General features: G+C 46.8%; 1 protein-coding gene across 1 annotated transcript in view; it reads right to left on the bottom strand.

Annotated features, from left to right (window-relative positions):
• Positions 1-880: 880 nt before the first annotated feature.
• Positions 881-15,100, bottom strand: part of GGA2 (golgi associated, gamma adaptin ear containing, ARF binding protein 2) — a 47,573-nt gene continuing 33,353 nt past the window's right edge. Inside the window, exons 13-17 of the mRNA XM_050773833.1 lie at positions 14,595-14,728; positions 10,496-10,653; positions 6,614-6,783; positions 5,500-5,610; positions 881-4,259 (exon numbers count right to left, since the gene is read on the bottom strand). Of these exons, the coding sequence (XP_050629790.1) occupies positions 4,149-4,259; positions 5,500-5,610; positions 6,614-6,783; positions 10,496-10,653; positions 14,595-14,728 (684 nt within the window). The 3' untranslated portion in view covers positions 881-4,148. The remainder of the gene's footprint in view (positions 4,260-5,499; positions 5,611-6,613; positions 6,784-10,495; positions 10,654-14,594; positions 14,729-15,100) is intronic.

Raw genomic sequence — 15,100 nt, 5'->3', positions numbered from 1 at the left:
GAAAAGACAGAGGAGGGTGGTAACTGGGTGGGAAGAATTTTCACCTTTTGTAATTTTGAATCATGTCAATGTCTTTGTCTTAAAAAAAGCCAACACTGAGCATAAAAAATAAGGTTTTATTTTCAGCTTAGATTTTAGAAAGCTCAGATAAAATTGAAAGAAATTTTATAATTCCATGACCCAAAGATTACCACTGTGACATGTGCACACAAACATCTTGGTGCATCACTTGGCTTTAAAACAAACTGGGGGTCAGGACATGGTGACTCATGCCTGTAAACCCAGCACTTTGGGAGGTCAAGGCAGGAGGAACGCTTGAGCCCAGGAGACCAGCCTGGGCAACACAAGAGATCCAGTCTTTACCAAAAACTGAAACATTAGCTGGGCGTGGTAGCATGTACCTGTAGTCCCAGCTACTCCAGAGGCTGAAGGCGGAGGATCGCCTGAGCACAGGAATTCAACGCTACATTGAGTACAATCGTGCCACTGCACTCCAGCCTGGGCAATAGAGCAAAGCTCTGTCTCAAGAAAACAAACCAACCCACTTTCACACTCTTGACGCTGGGTAAGCATCTTCTATAATGGGTATATTTAAAGGATTTGGGATTAATATTGTAGTAGGCAAGCACTATTTGTATTCTAGAATATTGCCTTTGCTTTCTACCTTTAACATTTGCTGTCTTAATTTACACTATTTGTACTACGTAATATTCGCTTTTCTTTTGGTTGTCATTCTGTTTTCAACACTATTTTCATGACCTATTTGTGTTCAGAGCGGCTCACAGATAAGGAAACATTTTGCCCAGGTCATGGAAGATAATAGGGAGAGTAATTAACTGCAGCATATGTAGGCAAAAGGTTATGACAAAACATGGCATTATCAGGGCTTGAAAGGACTTTTATTGCGGCTGTGGTGAAGCAGGCCCTGGTCTTGGCAGATGATACCAGAAGGGCACTGAGTGTCAGCGTGCAACTTGAATTTGATCCCATAAAGTTAGGCATCAGGAAGCCATTCAGAATTTTTCACCCGGTCAGATGCTCAGATTTGCTAGAGAACTCTGGTAGTGGCAAGAACCAGAGCTGGTACTCAGAATTGGGACAGAGGCATTGTCTCCCCCATCCCCCTCCGCCAAAAAAGCCCAAACCAGAGCAGTGGCAATGTAAGTGCAGGGAGGACATGATGTGGGATTGTTTAGAAAACAGGCCACTTGACATACAACTACTCCGCAGATACAGATGAAGCAGGAATCAGGCACCCAATAAGTCTCAGGTGCTTTCAAGTAAGGGCATGTAGGTGGAAAGGGGCAGGACTCTGTGTTCCATTCTAAGTAACTGAGATAGAAGCAACAGTGGAACCTCCAGATACAGATATCCACTGACAGACTGAAATATGATCTGGGGACAGCAAGGAGGTGGCAGCTTGAGAGAGGTCTACAATCCATCTAATGGTTTAGAGTCGCCTGACTACCAGGCCTGTGTGTGGATAGGAAAGTCCTGAGGATTGGACTCTGGAAAACCACCACACTTACAAGACAGAGGAAAAAGAGCAGTCACAGAGGTAGGTCACGAAATAGGGGTCAACAGGACCCCTGAAGAGTTCAGGATACTGGAAAGCACTGGCCATGAGTGCCAGATCTCCAGCACACACATCATGAATTTGCTTCTCCCCAGAGGAAGAGAAGCTCCTTCAGGGTGGTGCCCTGGCTCAGGGTAGCTGGTCAACAACTAGTTTTTTAAAAAACAGAGACGAGGTGTCACTATGTAGCCCAGGCTGGACTTGAAATCCTGGGCTGACGTGGTCATCCCACTCAGCCTCCCAAAATGCTGGGATTATAGGTGTGAGCCACTACTTGTTGAGTGAATGAAGAGGTAGGAGCTGGGCTGTGAGTGGCCACTGGACTTGCTGATTAGAAGGGAGTGATAACATAAACCACGGTCACTTTCAAGACAGCAGCCTGCCTTCTCTCCTCCCACACCTATCCTGTCCAACACCTAAGCATAGTAAGTACCACTGGGAGTCTGTCTCCTCAAAAGCAAGAATGTTCAGGTACACACGTGTGAGTTCACCTCTGAACAATAGGGGAGAAAGCCTGTCTTTATGTGTAAGTCTCATTCACCCATTTTGACCAAAACCCTTCAGAGGGAGATGCTGTCATTATGATGGGTATCTCTTCAAGCCTATGCAACAGCAACAGAGCATATAAAAACTACACAGAGGCCGGGTGTGGTGGCTCACGCCTGTAATCCCAGCACTCTGGGAGGCCGAGGTGGGCGTATCACCTGAGGTCAGGAGTTTGAGAACAGCCTGGCCAACGTGGTGAAACCCCATCTCTACTAAAAATACAAAAATTAGCTGGGCGTGGTGGCTCACGCCTGTAGTCCCAGCTACTTGGGAGGCTGAGGCATGAGAATCGCTTAAACCTGGTAGGCAGAGATTGCAGTGAGCTGAGATCGTACCACTGTACTCCAGCCTGGGTGACAGAGTGGCCTCAAAAAACAGAAAAAAAAAAAAAAAAAAAAAAAAAAAAAGGCACACAGAACACAAGCAAGTACTTTTAGATTAAAATTTGTCTTATGTGAATTATGGCAAATGAAATCACCTCAGTTTATCTGTTTTATGAGTTTTTACATTTGCTTAAAATTAGCATACTTCATCTTTTACAGTTCCCACCTCCACCAATTAGTGTTGGCAGATTTCCACTATATGTAGAAGCCAAAAGATCAGACTTTAAAAATATCAGATATTGTGATTAAGAGCTCCAAACAAGCCTTGCAGTTTCGGAGGTAGAAACCCACCCAGCCAGTTCAGCTGCTTGGACTTCAAAGCCCTCCACCTGGCCATCTCAGCCAGGTTCAGGTTCCTTCTCTCACCCATCAGGCCAAGCAGGACTTGTCAAAAATACACATTCAAGTTCCTAGCACACAGTAGGTGCTCACTAAGTGGGAAGTGATTATAAACTTGAATTTTTCCTTCAACAAATACCCACCTCTCCTGTCCAGCTTGCCTCAGATCTTCAGGTTCTCTTCACTGAGGCAGTTAAGTTTCTACATCCTTCAGGAAGTTTCCTTTACTTCTCGACAGAAGACAGTTCCCTTTAGGCCTATCATCTCTAAATGCAACTGGCTTTCCATTTTCCACTTACTCAACACTCCACAAAGTACATTTGCTACATGGTATTTATTTAATGACTGTATATTTAGTCACCACCTCAATCACTGCTAAGCTCTCTTCATGTCTATCTGTACCACAGTTCCCCATCTTAGACTGTGACGTCAGCTGGCAAGGGCTGGCTGTTGGCCGATTCACCATGACCGACATGGTGTGTCACAAAGAGCTCCGAGTAAATGCCGTGAAGGAAGAGGATGAGGATGGAGATGAGGATCCTGAGAAGGGCCCAGACTGGCTGCCCAACCCATGGACCTGAGGCCTGAATAAGGCCTGGGAGCTGCTTTACCCTCTGCCCAGGAGGCCTGTCCAGGGGCGATTCTAAGGCACAGTGGTGAAGGACATGATTGGTCCCCCAAGTGTGGTCCTCAGGTCTCATGGCAGCCACTCGCCTGGGAACAGTGCAACAAGCATTCCATTTAGAAGATCTTCCAGAACACACACAAGAAGCATTGTCTAATGAAAATGGAGACAAGGTCTTTCTTGGAAGAGAGTGCCCAAGAAGATACTCTCTGCCCCAAGACTAACCAGGTCCCTTTTAAGGTCCCTGAGAACAGCAGCCTGGGAGCAACCAAGACTTTCAAAGGCTGACAAGGCACAGAGTGGATGAATGGAACGAACAATACATGAAAAAAACACTTTGGCTGATAAAACCTCCAACCTGAGGCACGGACAGTGTCGCTCGCTGACATGCAGAAACATGACTGTAGCAGAGATGATGATGATGAGAAATGCATCACATTTCCCACACTGCCGATATCCCAAGCCCTGCGCTACCACCCTCTCCCCAAACACACAGACACACAGACACAGACACACACACACACACACAGCATCTGCAGAATAAGTCAGAGGTTGACATCCAGAGCCTGACGTCAGGATAGGACTCTTGGCACTCTGCACTGAAACACCATTAGTCCCAACTTGACAGCAAAAGTAACGCCAGACTAAGCTTGAAATGAAGGGTCCGTCTTGTGAAAAGTTAGGCTGCACCCAAGACAGCCGGGTCTGGAAAGTCTTTCACTTCTCCTACTTCGCTGAAAGGCTGTCCACCTTGGTTGAATGTCAGCTTGTACCGTAAGCGGATAGGTTCCTGGGATAGAAGAGACAGAAGATGTTAAATCAGTGGAGAGCAACCCAGGAACAGGGTGACCATGTTAAGTCAAGTGAGTGCTTCAAACAATTCTGACACAAAATACCTAGGATACTCACTTTGGGACTACAAACAAGGGGAAATAGGCACATATCCTGGGAACCCTTCGATACTTCTGCAGTCCTGAAATCCTGAGACGGGCTGCAATTCAGAGACCAGCTTAGGAAGACAGGCCTTGCCCTTTCAGAGGATTCGGGAGAGTTCATGTGTCCCTCCCTTGGTCCCCAGCTATGACAATCCATCTGATCTTCCTTCAATGAGCCCCAAAGACAGACTCCAGTGAGGGATATTCCACATATACCCCTACCACCCAACCAAACCAGAGACTGACTGACTTTCTTCTTTCTCTTTCCTCTTTTTTCTTTTTTTTTCCTCTCGTCCATCCGTCCGTCCGTCCATCCGTCCATCCGTCCACCCACCCACCCACCCACCCACCCACCCATCCATCCATCCATCCATCCATCCATCCATCCATCCATCCATCCATCCGGTGGAGTCTCACTCTGTCGCCAGGCTGGAGTACAATGGCGTGATCTCGGCTCACTGCAACCTCTGCCTCCTGGGTTCAAGCAATTCTCCTGCCTCAGCCTCCCCAGTAGCTGAGACTACAGGCATGCGACACCATGCCCAGCTAATTTTTGTATTTTCAGTAGAGATGGGCTTTCACCATGTTGGCCAGGATGGTCTCAATCTCTTGACCCTCATGATCCATCTGCCTCAGCCTCCCAAAGTGCTGGGATTACAGGCATGAGCCACTGCACCCGGCCAACTTTATTTATTTATTTTTTTTGAGATGGAGTCTTGCTCTGTTGCCCAGGAGTGCAGTAGTACGATCTTGGGTCACTGCAACGTCCACCTCCTGGTTTCAAGCGACTCTCCTGCCTCAGCCTCCTGAGTAGCTAGGACTAAAGGCGTGTGCCATCACACCCAGCTAATTTCTGTATTTTTAGTAGAGATGGGGTTTCACCATGTTGGCCAGGCTGGTTTCAAACTCCTGACCTCAGGGTGTCCACCTGCCTCAGCCTCCCAAAGTGCTGGGGTTACTTGGGTGAACCACTGCGCCCGGCAAACCAGAGACTTTAGAGCAAGGCCTCAATGTGCCTCTCTCTACCCACAAAGTTACCTCCTCTTACAGTTCAGGGGCCCCCATCTCCCTGCTACCACAGACACTAGAACATACTTTGTGTGGATTGTCAAGCAGCAGCATCTGAGATATCACAGCTGGAGGCATCAAAGGACTGAATGCAGGAAGCTTGGAGCTGGATGCCGGCTGCAGCTTCACTCTCATTGACTATGGGGGAAGAAAACCAACATGTAACTCATTCCTAACCACAGCTTCCAGGATGAAGATCAGGTGAGGGGGAGCTGGACCTCCCCAACACCCCTCCAAGAGGAAATGGCCCTCTTAGACGTGGTACCCCGAGGCACCTATGGGAGCCCAAGCAGACAGACTCCCACTAATTGTTAAAAGGATCTAAGAGGCCTTTCCTTCCACATACAGAATGGATCTGGAGTTGTGTGGTCAATAACTGGCATCTGAGAAGCAGCATCAACAGCCAGGGCACATTTTAGGTTGAATTCTAACTGCTTCTCACTAGCTCTGTGACCTTGAGTAAAATATTTAATTTCTGAGCCTTGGGTTAACTTATACAACAGGTAGTAGCAGAACATTCCCTACAGGACTACCATGAGAAGTAGAGACTGCATGTCATATTTTTGTCTGTCTTGAATCTTTTCCTTTCAGGACGGGCCCCTTCCCCTGTGACTGTGGGGTGCCTGTTAAGCAGTAGGGCCCCACTTCCTTTGAAAAGGGCTGGATATGTTATCTCACATTGGCCAAGTGCCTCATATCCCAGGACACAAGTTCCTGGTCCAAGGTATGGAAGTAACACCAACAAGGCCAATCAGAGCCCTTTCCTGGGTAATCAGTATACATGCTTCATGCCTGGTGAGAGTTTCTGAGATAAAGAGGGTTAAGGACCATGCAACCCTGGAGCTGTGGGTAGCCACTTTCCTGCTTTGTGGAGAAACTGTCAGAATGGAGACAAAGAAAAGCAGAGTCAAGAGATACAGACAGACTCTAGAGGCATCGTTTAAGAACCTATCTGGATCCACTCATATCTGACGCCAGATATTCAGGAATCCCCAGTCAGGTAAGCCATTACATTCCCACTTTATCTTCAGTTAGTTTGAGTGAAGATTCTTTCCTTGACACTCGACAGATAAGTCCCAGCAAAGAACTTGGCACTCAAAAATGACAGCCATTACTGAGAAATCCACAACAGATGACTCACCTTTGGCACAGCCACTTGAAACATGATATCCCAGACAGGCTGGGGAGCCGTGCTCATCATGGTCAACAGCAGCACCTGTACCTCTGGGTGCCCAGGGGCTCCCGTCTGGGAGAAGTGGAGCAGAATTCTGAATCCGTTCCGGTCATACACGATGAGAGGTGGAAGGCTGCCTGGTAGAGAGGGCACGAGCAGAAGGGTTAACACCACTACAAAACCCCCCAGACAGCCAGGCTGGAAAGAGATACACATGTTATCCCCAGATGCTACTGCTTCTCCATGCAGAACATGTCCAGGACTGAATTTCTCTGCACTACAATAATCCAAGTCCCCATGACTCCAGCTGGACTCCTATGACCCTCCAAACTGACCTCTCCCCACCATTCAACCATCAGACACACCACCAGTTATTAAAAAATCACATTTTTTGGCTGGGCGTGGTGGCTCAAGCCTGTAATCCCAGCACTCTGGGAGGCCGAGACAGGCGGATCACGAGGTCAGGAGATCGAGACCATCCTGGCTAACATGGTGAAACCCCGTCTCTACTAAAAAATGCAAAAAAAGTAGCTGGGCGAGGCGGCAGGCGCCTGTAGTCCCAGCTACTTGGGAGGCTGAGGCAGGAGAATGGCGTAAACCCAGGAGGCAGAGCTTGCAGTGAGCTGAGATCCGGCCACTGCACTCCAGCCTGGGCGACAGAGCGAGACTCCATCTCAAAAAAAAAAAAAAAAAAAAAAAATCACATTTTTGAGGAAGATATGATCATGATTAAAATCATGCATGAACACTATAGAAAACAGAAAATGATCAGCCAGGCGTGGGGGCTCATGCCTGTAATCCCAGCACTTTGGGAGGCCGAGGAGGGTGGATCACTTGAGGCTAAGAGTTCGTGACCAGCCTGGACAACATGGCAAAACCCCATCTCTACTAAAAACACAAAAATTAGCTGGGCATGGTGGTGCACGCCTGTAATCTCAGCCATCTGAGAGGCTGAGGCACGAAAATCACTTGAACTCGGGAGGCGGAGGTTGCAGTGAGCCGAGATTGCACCACTGCACTCTAGCCTGGGTGACAGAGCAAGACTATCTCACAAACGAAAAAACAAACAAAAAAACCACACACACACACACAATCATAAAAAAATAAAATAAATGCTCTTTTTTATGAGATGGACTTTCACTTTTGTTGCCCAGGCTGGAGTGCAAAGGCATGATCTTGGCTCACCACAACCTCCGCCTCCCAGGTTCAAATGATTCTCCTACTTCAGCCTCCAGAGTAGCTAGGAATGCGCCACCATGCCCAGCTAGTTTCTGTGTTTTTAGTAGAGATAGGGTTTCTCCATGTTGGTCAGGCTGGTGGAGGTCAGGCTTCAAACTCCCAACCTCAGGTGATCCGCCCACCTCGGCCTCCCAAAGTGCTGGGATTACAGGCATGAGCCACCGCGCCCAGCCAATGCACTCTTAATTCTACCCAGAAATAAGCACTTATTTCCTTCTAGTCTCTTTTGTGTGACTACAAACACACGCACATGCACACACACACACACACACACACCACCTTATATTTAATTGTACAAAACCGTAGATACCAAATCACCTCAAATTAGTAAGTTTAATAGCATTCCAATAGAAATTCTAAAGATACTTTTAATTTAGCTCAGGAGTGACTCTAATGTTTATTTGAGGGGGGAAAACTATGTAAGACCAATAAATTTAATAAGGGGGGCAGGGCTATAGCAAATACACAGATAAAATTACAATTCAAGTAAAGTGGCATAAAACAGAACATGCAGAACAGATCTAAATGAGACTGTAACATAACATATCCTTCAAAAATCAGGGCTGGCTCAATGAATGGCACTCAGACTGCTTAATCAGCTGGGAAAACGCTTTAATATCAAAATATACATTACTAAAATATAGCTTAGATCTGGGTATGGTGTCTCATGCCTGTAATCACAGCTACTCAGGTGGCTGAGATGAGAAAATTGCTTGAGGTCAGGAGTTCAAGACCAGCCTGGGCAATATAGTGAGATCTGCCTCCCATCCCCAAAAAGACAATAAAAATTTGCTGGGTATGGTGGTGCATGCCTGTCATGCTAGCTACCTGGGAGTCTGAGGCAGGAGGATTGCTTGAGCCCAAGAGGAATTTGAGGCTGCAGTGTGGTATAGACTTATAAAGTAACAGTAAATAGAGTAACATTCTGTACACACTGTGGTATAAAATTATTAAGAACTGTGTATGTACAAATATACGTACATGATAAGACAAGAAGAAAATCTATCAAGACATGAACAGAATTTCCATCTCTGGCTGATAATGGTATAGATGATTTTACTTTTCTAGTACATCTTTTTTTTTTTTGAGACAGAGTCTTCTTTGTTGCTCACATTGAAGCACAGTGGCACGATCTCAGCTCACTGCAACCTCTGCCGTCTGGGTTCAGGTGATTCTCCTGACTCAGGCTCCTGAGTAGCTGGGGATTACAGGTGCATACTACCACACCCAGCTAATTTTTGTATTTTTAGGGTTTCACCATTTTGGCCAGGCTGGTCTCAAACTCCTGACCTCAAGTGATCTGCCTGCCTCGTCCTCCCAAAGTGCTGGCATTACAGGCGTGAGCCACTGAGTCCAGCCTATTCTATCTTTAATAAAACTCTACATTTTGAACATGTATTTTTAACTTTTTTACTTTTTAAAGTTTGCTTTGTAATAATTTCAGACTTATAAGAAGTTATAAAACTAATACAAAAATTTCTATATACCCTTCATGTAGCTTCCCCAGATGTTAACATCGTAACTACAGTACAATTATTGAATTCAGAAAATTAACACTGAACATGTATTATTTCTTAAATCAAAAATCAATAAAGAAATGTGCAAAGAGCTCCCACTGTTTACCAACTCTGTTTATTTACAAATTTGTCTGCCTGGCTTTCAGGGCTCTCTGCAATCTAACCTCATCACAAAGAGCCATAGGAGGGCTCTGTGCTAAAGAGCCCAGGCCCTGGAACAGATGACCTGAGTTGTGTCCTGCTGTGCATACTACGATCTCTGCGCTAGTATGCACCTTGATTAGCTGAGCCTTCCATTTCCTTCCCTTTGTAACATAGGTAATATCCACTTTTCTGCTTTAATGAGGATCCCTAGAGAAGGATTATCACTAGACAAATTCTTCCACTCATTTGAATTCTACCTCTTGCCAGTCATTTCAGGCCACATTAAACATTCCCTTCTTGAATCCCAAATCAATGAACATTATGTGCCTAAAGGCTTGCCCATATCCTTGACAGTGTCAATACTAAGGAAGGCTAAGAAAATTAGCTAAAAGACAAAGAAGCAAACTTTTTTTTTTTTTTGGGAGATGGAGTCTCACTTTGTCACTCAGGCTAGAGTGTGGTGGCATGATCTTGGCTCACTGCAACCTCCACCTCCTGGGTTCAAGCAATTCTCCTGCCTCAGCCTCCCAAGTAGCTGGGACTACAGGCATGTACCACCACGCCCAGCTAATGTTTGTATTTTCTGTAGAGACAGGGCTTCATTATGTTGGCCAGGCTGGTCTCAAACTCCTGGCCTCAAGTGATCACCTGCCTTAGCCTCCCCATTTTTTTCTTCCCCCCACCAAATAGAGACAAGGCTATCTTGCCCAGGCGGGTCTCAAACTCCTGGCCTCAAGTGATCCTCCCACCTCAGCCTCCCAAAGTGCTGGGATTACAGGCATGAGTCACCATACCTGGCCACAACCTCTTACTTTTTGCCCTCATGCAAAATCTCTCCCATTCATCAACCAAATTTAAGGGCTACCTCTACCAAACTGGAGTGGAAAAAGCTGGGAGTCTAATAGATTCCCAGGAAAAAAAAAAAGGTGGGGAGCAAAATTGTACTTACTGGGCTTAACAGACTCCAAAGGGACAAACACTTGAGCCAGAGGTGTATTCTGTGAAGATGGGGAAGGAGCCAACGGGCCAGCCTCCCAGGACCAACCTGGAGAGGACTTAGTACCTGGGGGCACTTCCTTGGGGACACTTTTCTGCGAAACATAATTCCTACAAAGAAATAAAAAATATCAAAGACTAGCAAAAATTGTAGCGATTTCCTGGAATTTAGGCTTATCACAGAACAAGGGAAAAAAATCACACACACACACACACACACACACACACAGAACAAGGGAAAAAAATCACACACACACACACACACACACACACACACACAGAACAAGGGAAAAAAATCACACACACACACACACACACACACACACACACACACACACACACTTAGATGTTATATGCCTTTTTTTTTTTCTTTTTTTTTTTTTGATGATACAGTGTCTTGCTCTGTTGCCCAGGCTGGAGTGTAGTGGAACTGCCTCGGCTCACGGCAACCTCTGCCTCCCAGGCTCAAGCGATTCTCCTGCCTCAGCCTCCTGAGTAACTGGGATTACAGGCACCTGCCACCACACCCGGCTAATTTTTGTATTTTTATTAGAGACAGGGTTTCACCACATTGGCCGTGCTGGTCTTGAATCTTGATCTCAGGTGATTCGCCCACCTCGGCCTCCCAAAGTACTGGGATTACAGGTGTGAGCTAATATACCAGATGTTACATGACTTTTGTCAAGTAATCAAACTCATACCTCAGCTTCCTCATTTGTTAAATGGAAAAAACAAAAGTAATTTACCTTGTAGGGCTGTTACAAGATTCAAACGAGACAATGTGTGAAAAGCACTTAGAGGCTGGGCGCGGTGGCTCATGCCTATAATCCCAGCACTCTGGGAGGCTGAGGCAGGTGGGTCATTTGAGGTCAGAAGTTCAAGACCAGCCTGGCCGACATGGTGAAACCCAGTTTCTACTAAAAGTACAAAAATTAAAAAAAAAAAAAATTAAAAATTAGCCAGGTGGTGGTGGCGCGTGCTTGTGGTGAGCTGAGATCATACCACTGCACTCCAGCCTGGGCAACAGAGCGAGACTCCGTCTCAGGAAAAAAAGAAAAAGAAAAAAAGAAAAGCACTTAAAATGTCCACACATAATAAGAACCCAATAACCTAGAGCCTTTGTTATGAGGGCTGTTCATGTTGTACCTGTCAGGCAGTCCCTGACAGTAAGTAGCTCAGGCAGGTTGTTTTCCAGGTGTGATCACAGAGGGACGTAAGCCAGGCAGATGATACACAAATTAAACCAGCTACTATCCACTCCATGATTTTGTCCATTTGGGACACAAACTGAAAACATTTTAGAAAACTAAAGTCCCGCGAGAAGAAATAACCCACCCTGCCCAAGTGGCTGAAAAAAAGAAGACTGCAAGAAATGACCTCTGGGCGGCAAATGGGAATGAACTCCCAGGACATCCCACTTCTGCCAGAGCCAGGCGGTTTCTATCAGGAACATAGGCACTTTCAGGCTGTTTGGGTGAAGGTAAGCTGCACTTTTCCAGAGACAAAGGGACAGGATCTATGAAAATGTTGTTACGTTCACACCTTAGAGGACCTCTCCCTTTAGGGATCTGTACTATAAGGCACTCCCCTAAGCATCTCCAAACTGGAAATTATGTAAATGTGCACAAAAGGGAAATGATCAAATATATCCATGCAATGAATTATAATGTAGCTATTAAGAAGACTGAGGCATATTTATAGAAACTGATATGAAATGCATCACAGATAATGATATGAAAAGGTCCTGCTGGAGTGCAGTTTGTAAATTAAAATCCTGTTTGTGGCCGGGCGCGGTGGCTCAAGCCTATAATCCCAGCACTTTGGGAGGCCGAGACGGGCGGATCACGAGGTCAGGAGATCGAGACCATTCTGGCTAACACGGTGAAACCCCGTCTCTACTAAAAAATACAAAAAATTAGCCAGGCGTGGTGGCGGGCGCCTGTAGTCCCAGCTACTCGGGAGGCTGAGGCAGGAGAATGGCGTAAACCCAGGAGGCGGAGCTTGAAGTGATCTGAGATCCGGCCACTGCACTCCAGCCTGGGCGACAGAGCAAGACTCCGTCTCAAAAAAAAAAAAAAAAAAATCCTGTTTGTGCAACAAGCCACAAGAATGCACCACTACTTGTACAGAAAAAAAGCAAAGAAGGAACATTCAACCTTGTTTTTAGGGAGTGGTACTTTGCACTTTGTTGTATATTTCTCTATGTATCAAATTTTACTTAACTTCAATTACATGGTTATTAGAAGGGAAAACAAAAACAAACAGCAAAAACCTCATGTTCTATTATTCCTAGTCCTTAAATAAACCCCCTTTCAGATGTCTTGGCCAAAGCAGGTATTTTCCAACGACTTAGGAAAGGAAGTAAAATGAGAAAAGGGAAGCAGCATATTAAACTTTTGTTGAGACAGGGTCTCACTCTGCTGTCCAGGCTGGAATGCAGTGGCATGGTAATGGCTCACTGCAGCCTCGACTTTCCGGGCTCAAGTCATCCTCCCACCTCAGCCTCCTGAGGAGCCGGGACTACAGGCATGAGCTACTACGCCTGGCTAATTTTTGTGTTTTTTGTAGAGATGGGGTTTTGCCATATATCCCAGGCTAGTCTTGAACTCCAGGGCTCAAGCGATCCACCTGCCTTGGCCTCCCAAAGAGCTGGGATTACAGGTATGATATGGTTTGGCTGTGTCCCCACCTAAATCTCATCTTGAATTGTAGCATCCACAATTCCCACATGTCGTGGCAGGGACCCTGTAGGAGAGAACTGAATCATGGGTGCAGTTTCCCCACACTGTTCTCATGGTAGTGAGTCTCATGAGATCTGACGGTTTTATAAGGGGAAACCCTTTTTCATTTGGCTCTCATTCTCTCTTGTCTGCTGCCACATAAGACATGCCTTTTGGCTGAGTGCAGTGGCTCACGCCTGTAATCCCAGCACTTTGGGAGGCAGAGGCAGGCAGATTATGAGGTCAGGAGATCAAGACCATCCTGGCCAACATGGTGAAACCCCATCTTTACTAAAAAAACACAAAAAATTAACCAGGTGTGGTGGCATATGCCTTAATCCCAGCTACTCAGGAGGCTGAGGCAAGAGAATTGCTTGAACCCGGGAGGCAGAGGTGGCAGTGAGCTGAGATTGCACCACTGCACTCCACCTAGGGTGACAGAGCGAGACTCTGTCTCAAAAAAAAAAAAAGAAAGAAAACATGCCTTTTGCCTTCCGCCATGATTGGGAGGCCTCCTCAGCCATGTGAAACTATGAGTCCATTAAACCTCCTTTTTTTTTTTTTTTTTGAGACGGAGTCTCGCTCTGTCGCCCAGGCTGGAGTGCAGTGGCTGGATCTCAGCTCACTGCAAGCTCCGCCTCCCGGGTTTACGCCATTCTCCTGCCTCAGCCTCCCGAGTAGCTGGGACTACAGGCGCCGCCACCTTGCCCGGCTAGTTTTTTGTATTTTTTAGTAGAGATGGGGTTTCACCGTGTTAGCCAGGATGGTCTTGATCTCCTGACCTCGTGATCCGCCCGTCTCGGCCTCCCAAAGTGCTGGGATTACAGGCTTGAGCCACCGCGCCCGGCTTGTTTTTAAATTACACAGTCTCGGGTATGTCTTTATCAGCAGTGTGAAAACGAACTCATACAAGGCATGAGCCACCGCACCTGGCCTAAACTTTCAATAGAAAGATGATTCTCAGCCAGGCAGACGGATCACCTGAGGTCAGGAGTTTGAGATCAGCCTGGCCAACATGGTGAAATCCCATCTCTACTAAAACTTAAAAAAAAATTAGCTGGGCATGGTGGCATGTGCCTGTAATCCCAGTTACTCGGGAGGCTGAGGCAGGAGAATCACTTGAACTCAGGAGGTAAAGGTTGTAATGAGCCCAGATTGTGCCACTGCACTCTAGCCTGGGCAATAGAGCGAGACCCTGTCTCAAAACAAAAAGAAAGATGTTTCTCCAGGGCGAGAGGCTGTCTTAGAGCACCATTCTTTGGCCCTTGTCCCATGAGAAGGAACTGCACTCAGGAGCCACACTCTCCCACTCCCCTTGCCCAGAAGACTCACAGAGGGCCTGGAGCTGGCTGTGGTGAGAGGAGGTCCAACAAATTCCTGTCTGCAGAAGGGTTCTGAACGCCACCGCCTGGCAGTGTGCTGGAGGAGGGATTCCTCTTTTCCTCACAGCAATTCTGACCAGCAACCTGTCAAATCAGGAATGGCTAAAGTAAGACCAGGGTATGAGTGACCATCAGCCACAGTAAAACCAAGGCACAGCTCTCCTGAACCCACCCAAGCTGCTGTGGCCCAGGCTGGTGACATCTCTTGGGGCAAGAGGGGAAAGAAAGGGCAAGATCACACTCGGCTCCTGGGCAGACCTCCAGGAAGCAGGAGTCTGGTGTAACCTGTCTCCCCTGGGGTACCAGCCAGACAGTATGGGTGAGGAAGAGGCTTTGGACCTCCAAGGCCATGATTCCACCGGGACAGTGTAGGAGCACCTCTCCGCTCGCCAGGCAGTGCTGCCTCACAAGGGCAGGTCTGAGACCCTCCCCTTCTCTCTCTGGGCCCTGGGAAGA

This window comes from Macaca thibetana, chromosome 20 (assembly GCF_024542745.1).
Source record: "Macaca thibetana thibetana isolate TM-01 chromosome 20, ASM2454274v1, whole genome shotgun sequence".
Taxonomy (NCBI): Eukaryota; Metazoa; Chordata; class Mammalia; order Primates; family Cercopithecidae; genus Macaca; species Macaca thibetana.
This window is presented reverse-complemented; position numbering and strand designations above follow the sequence as displayed.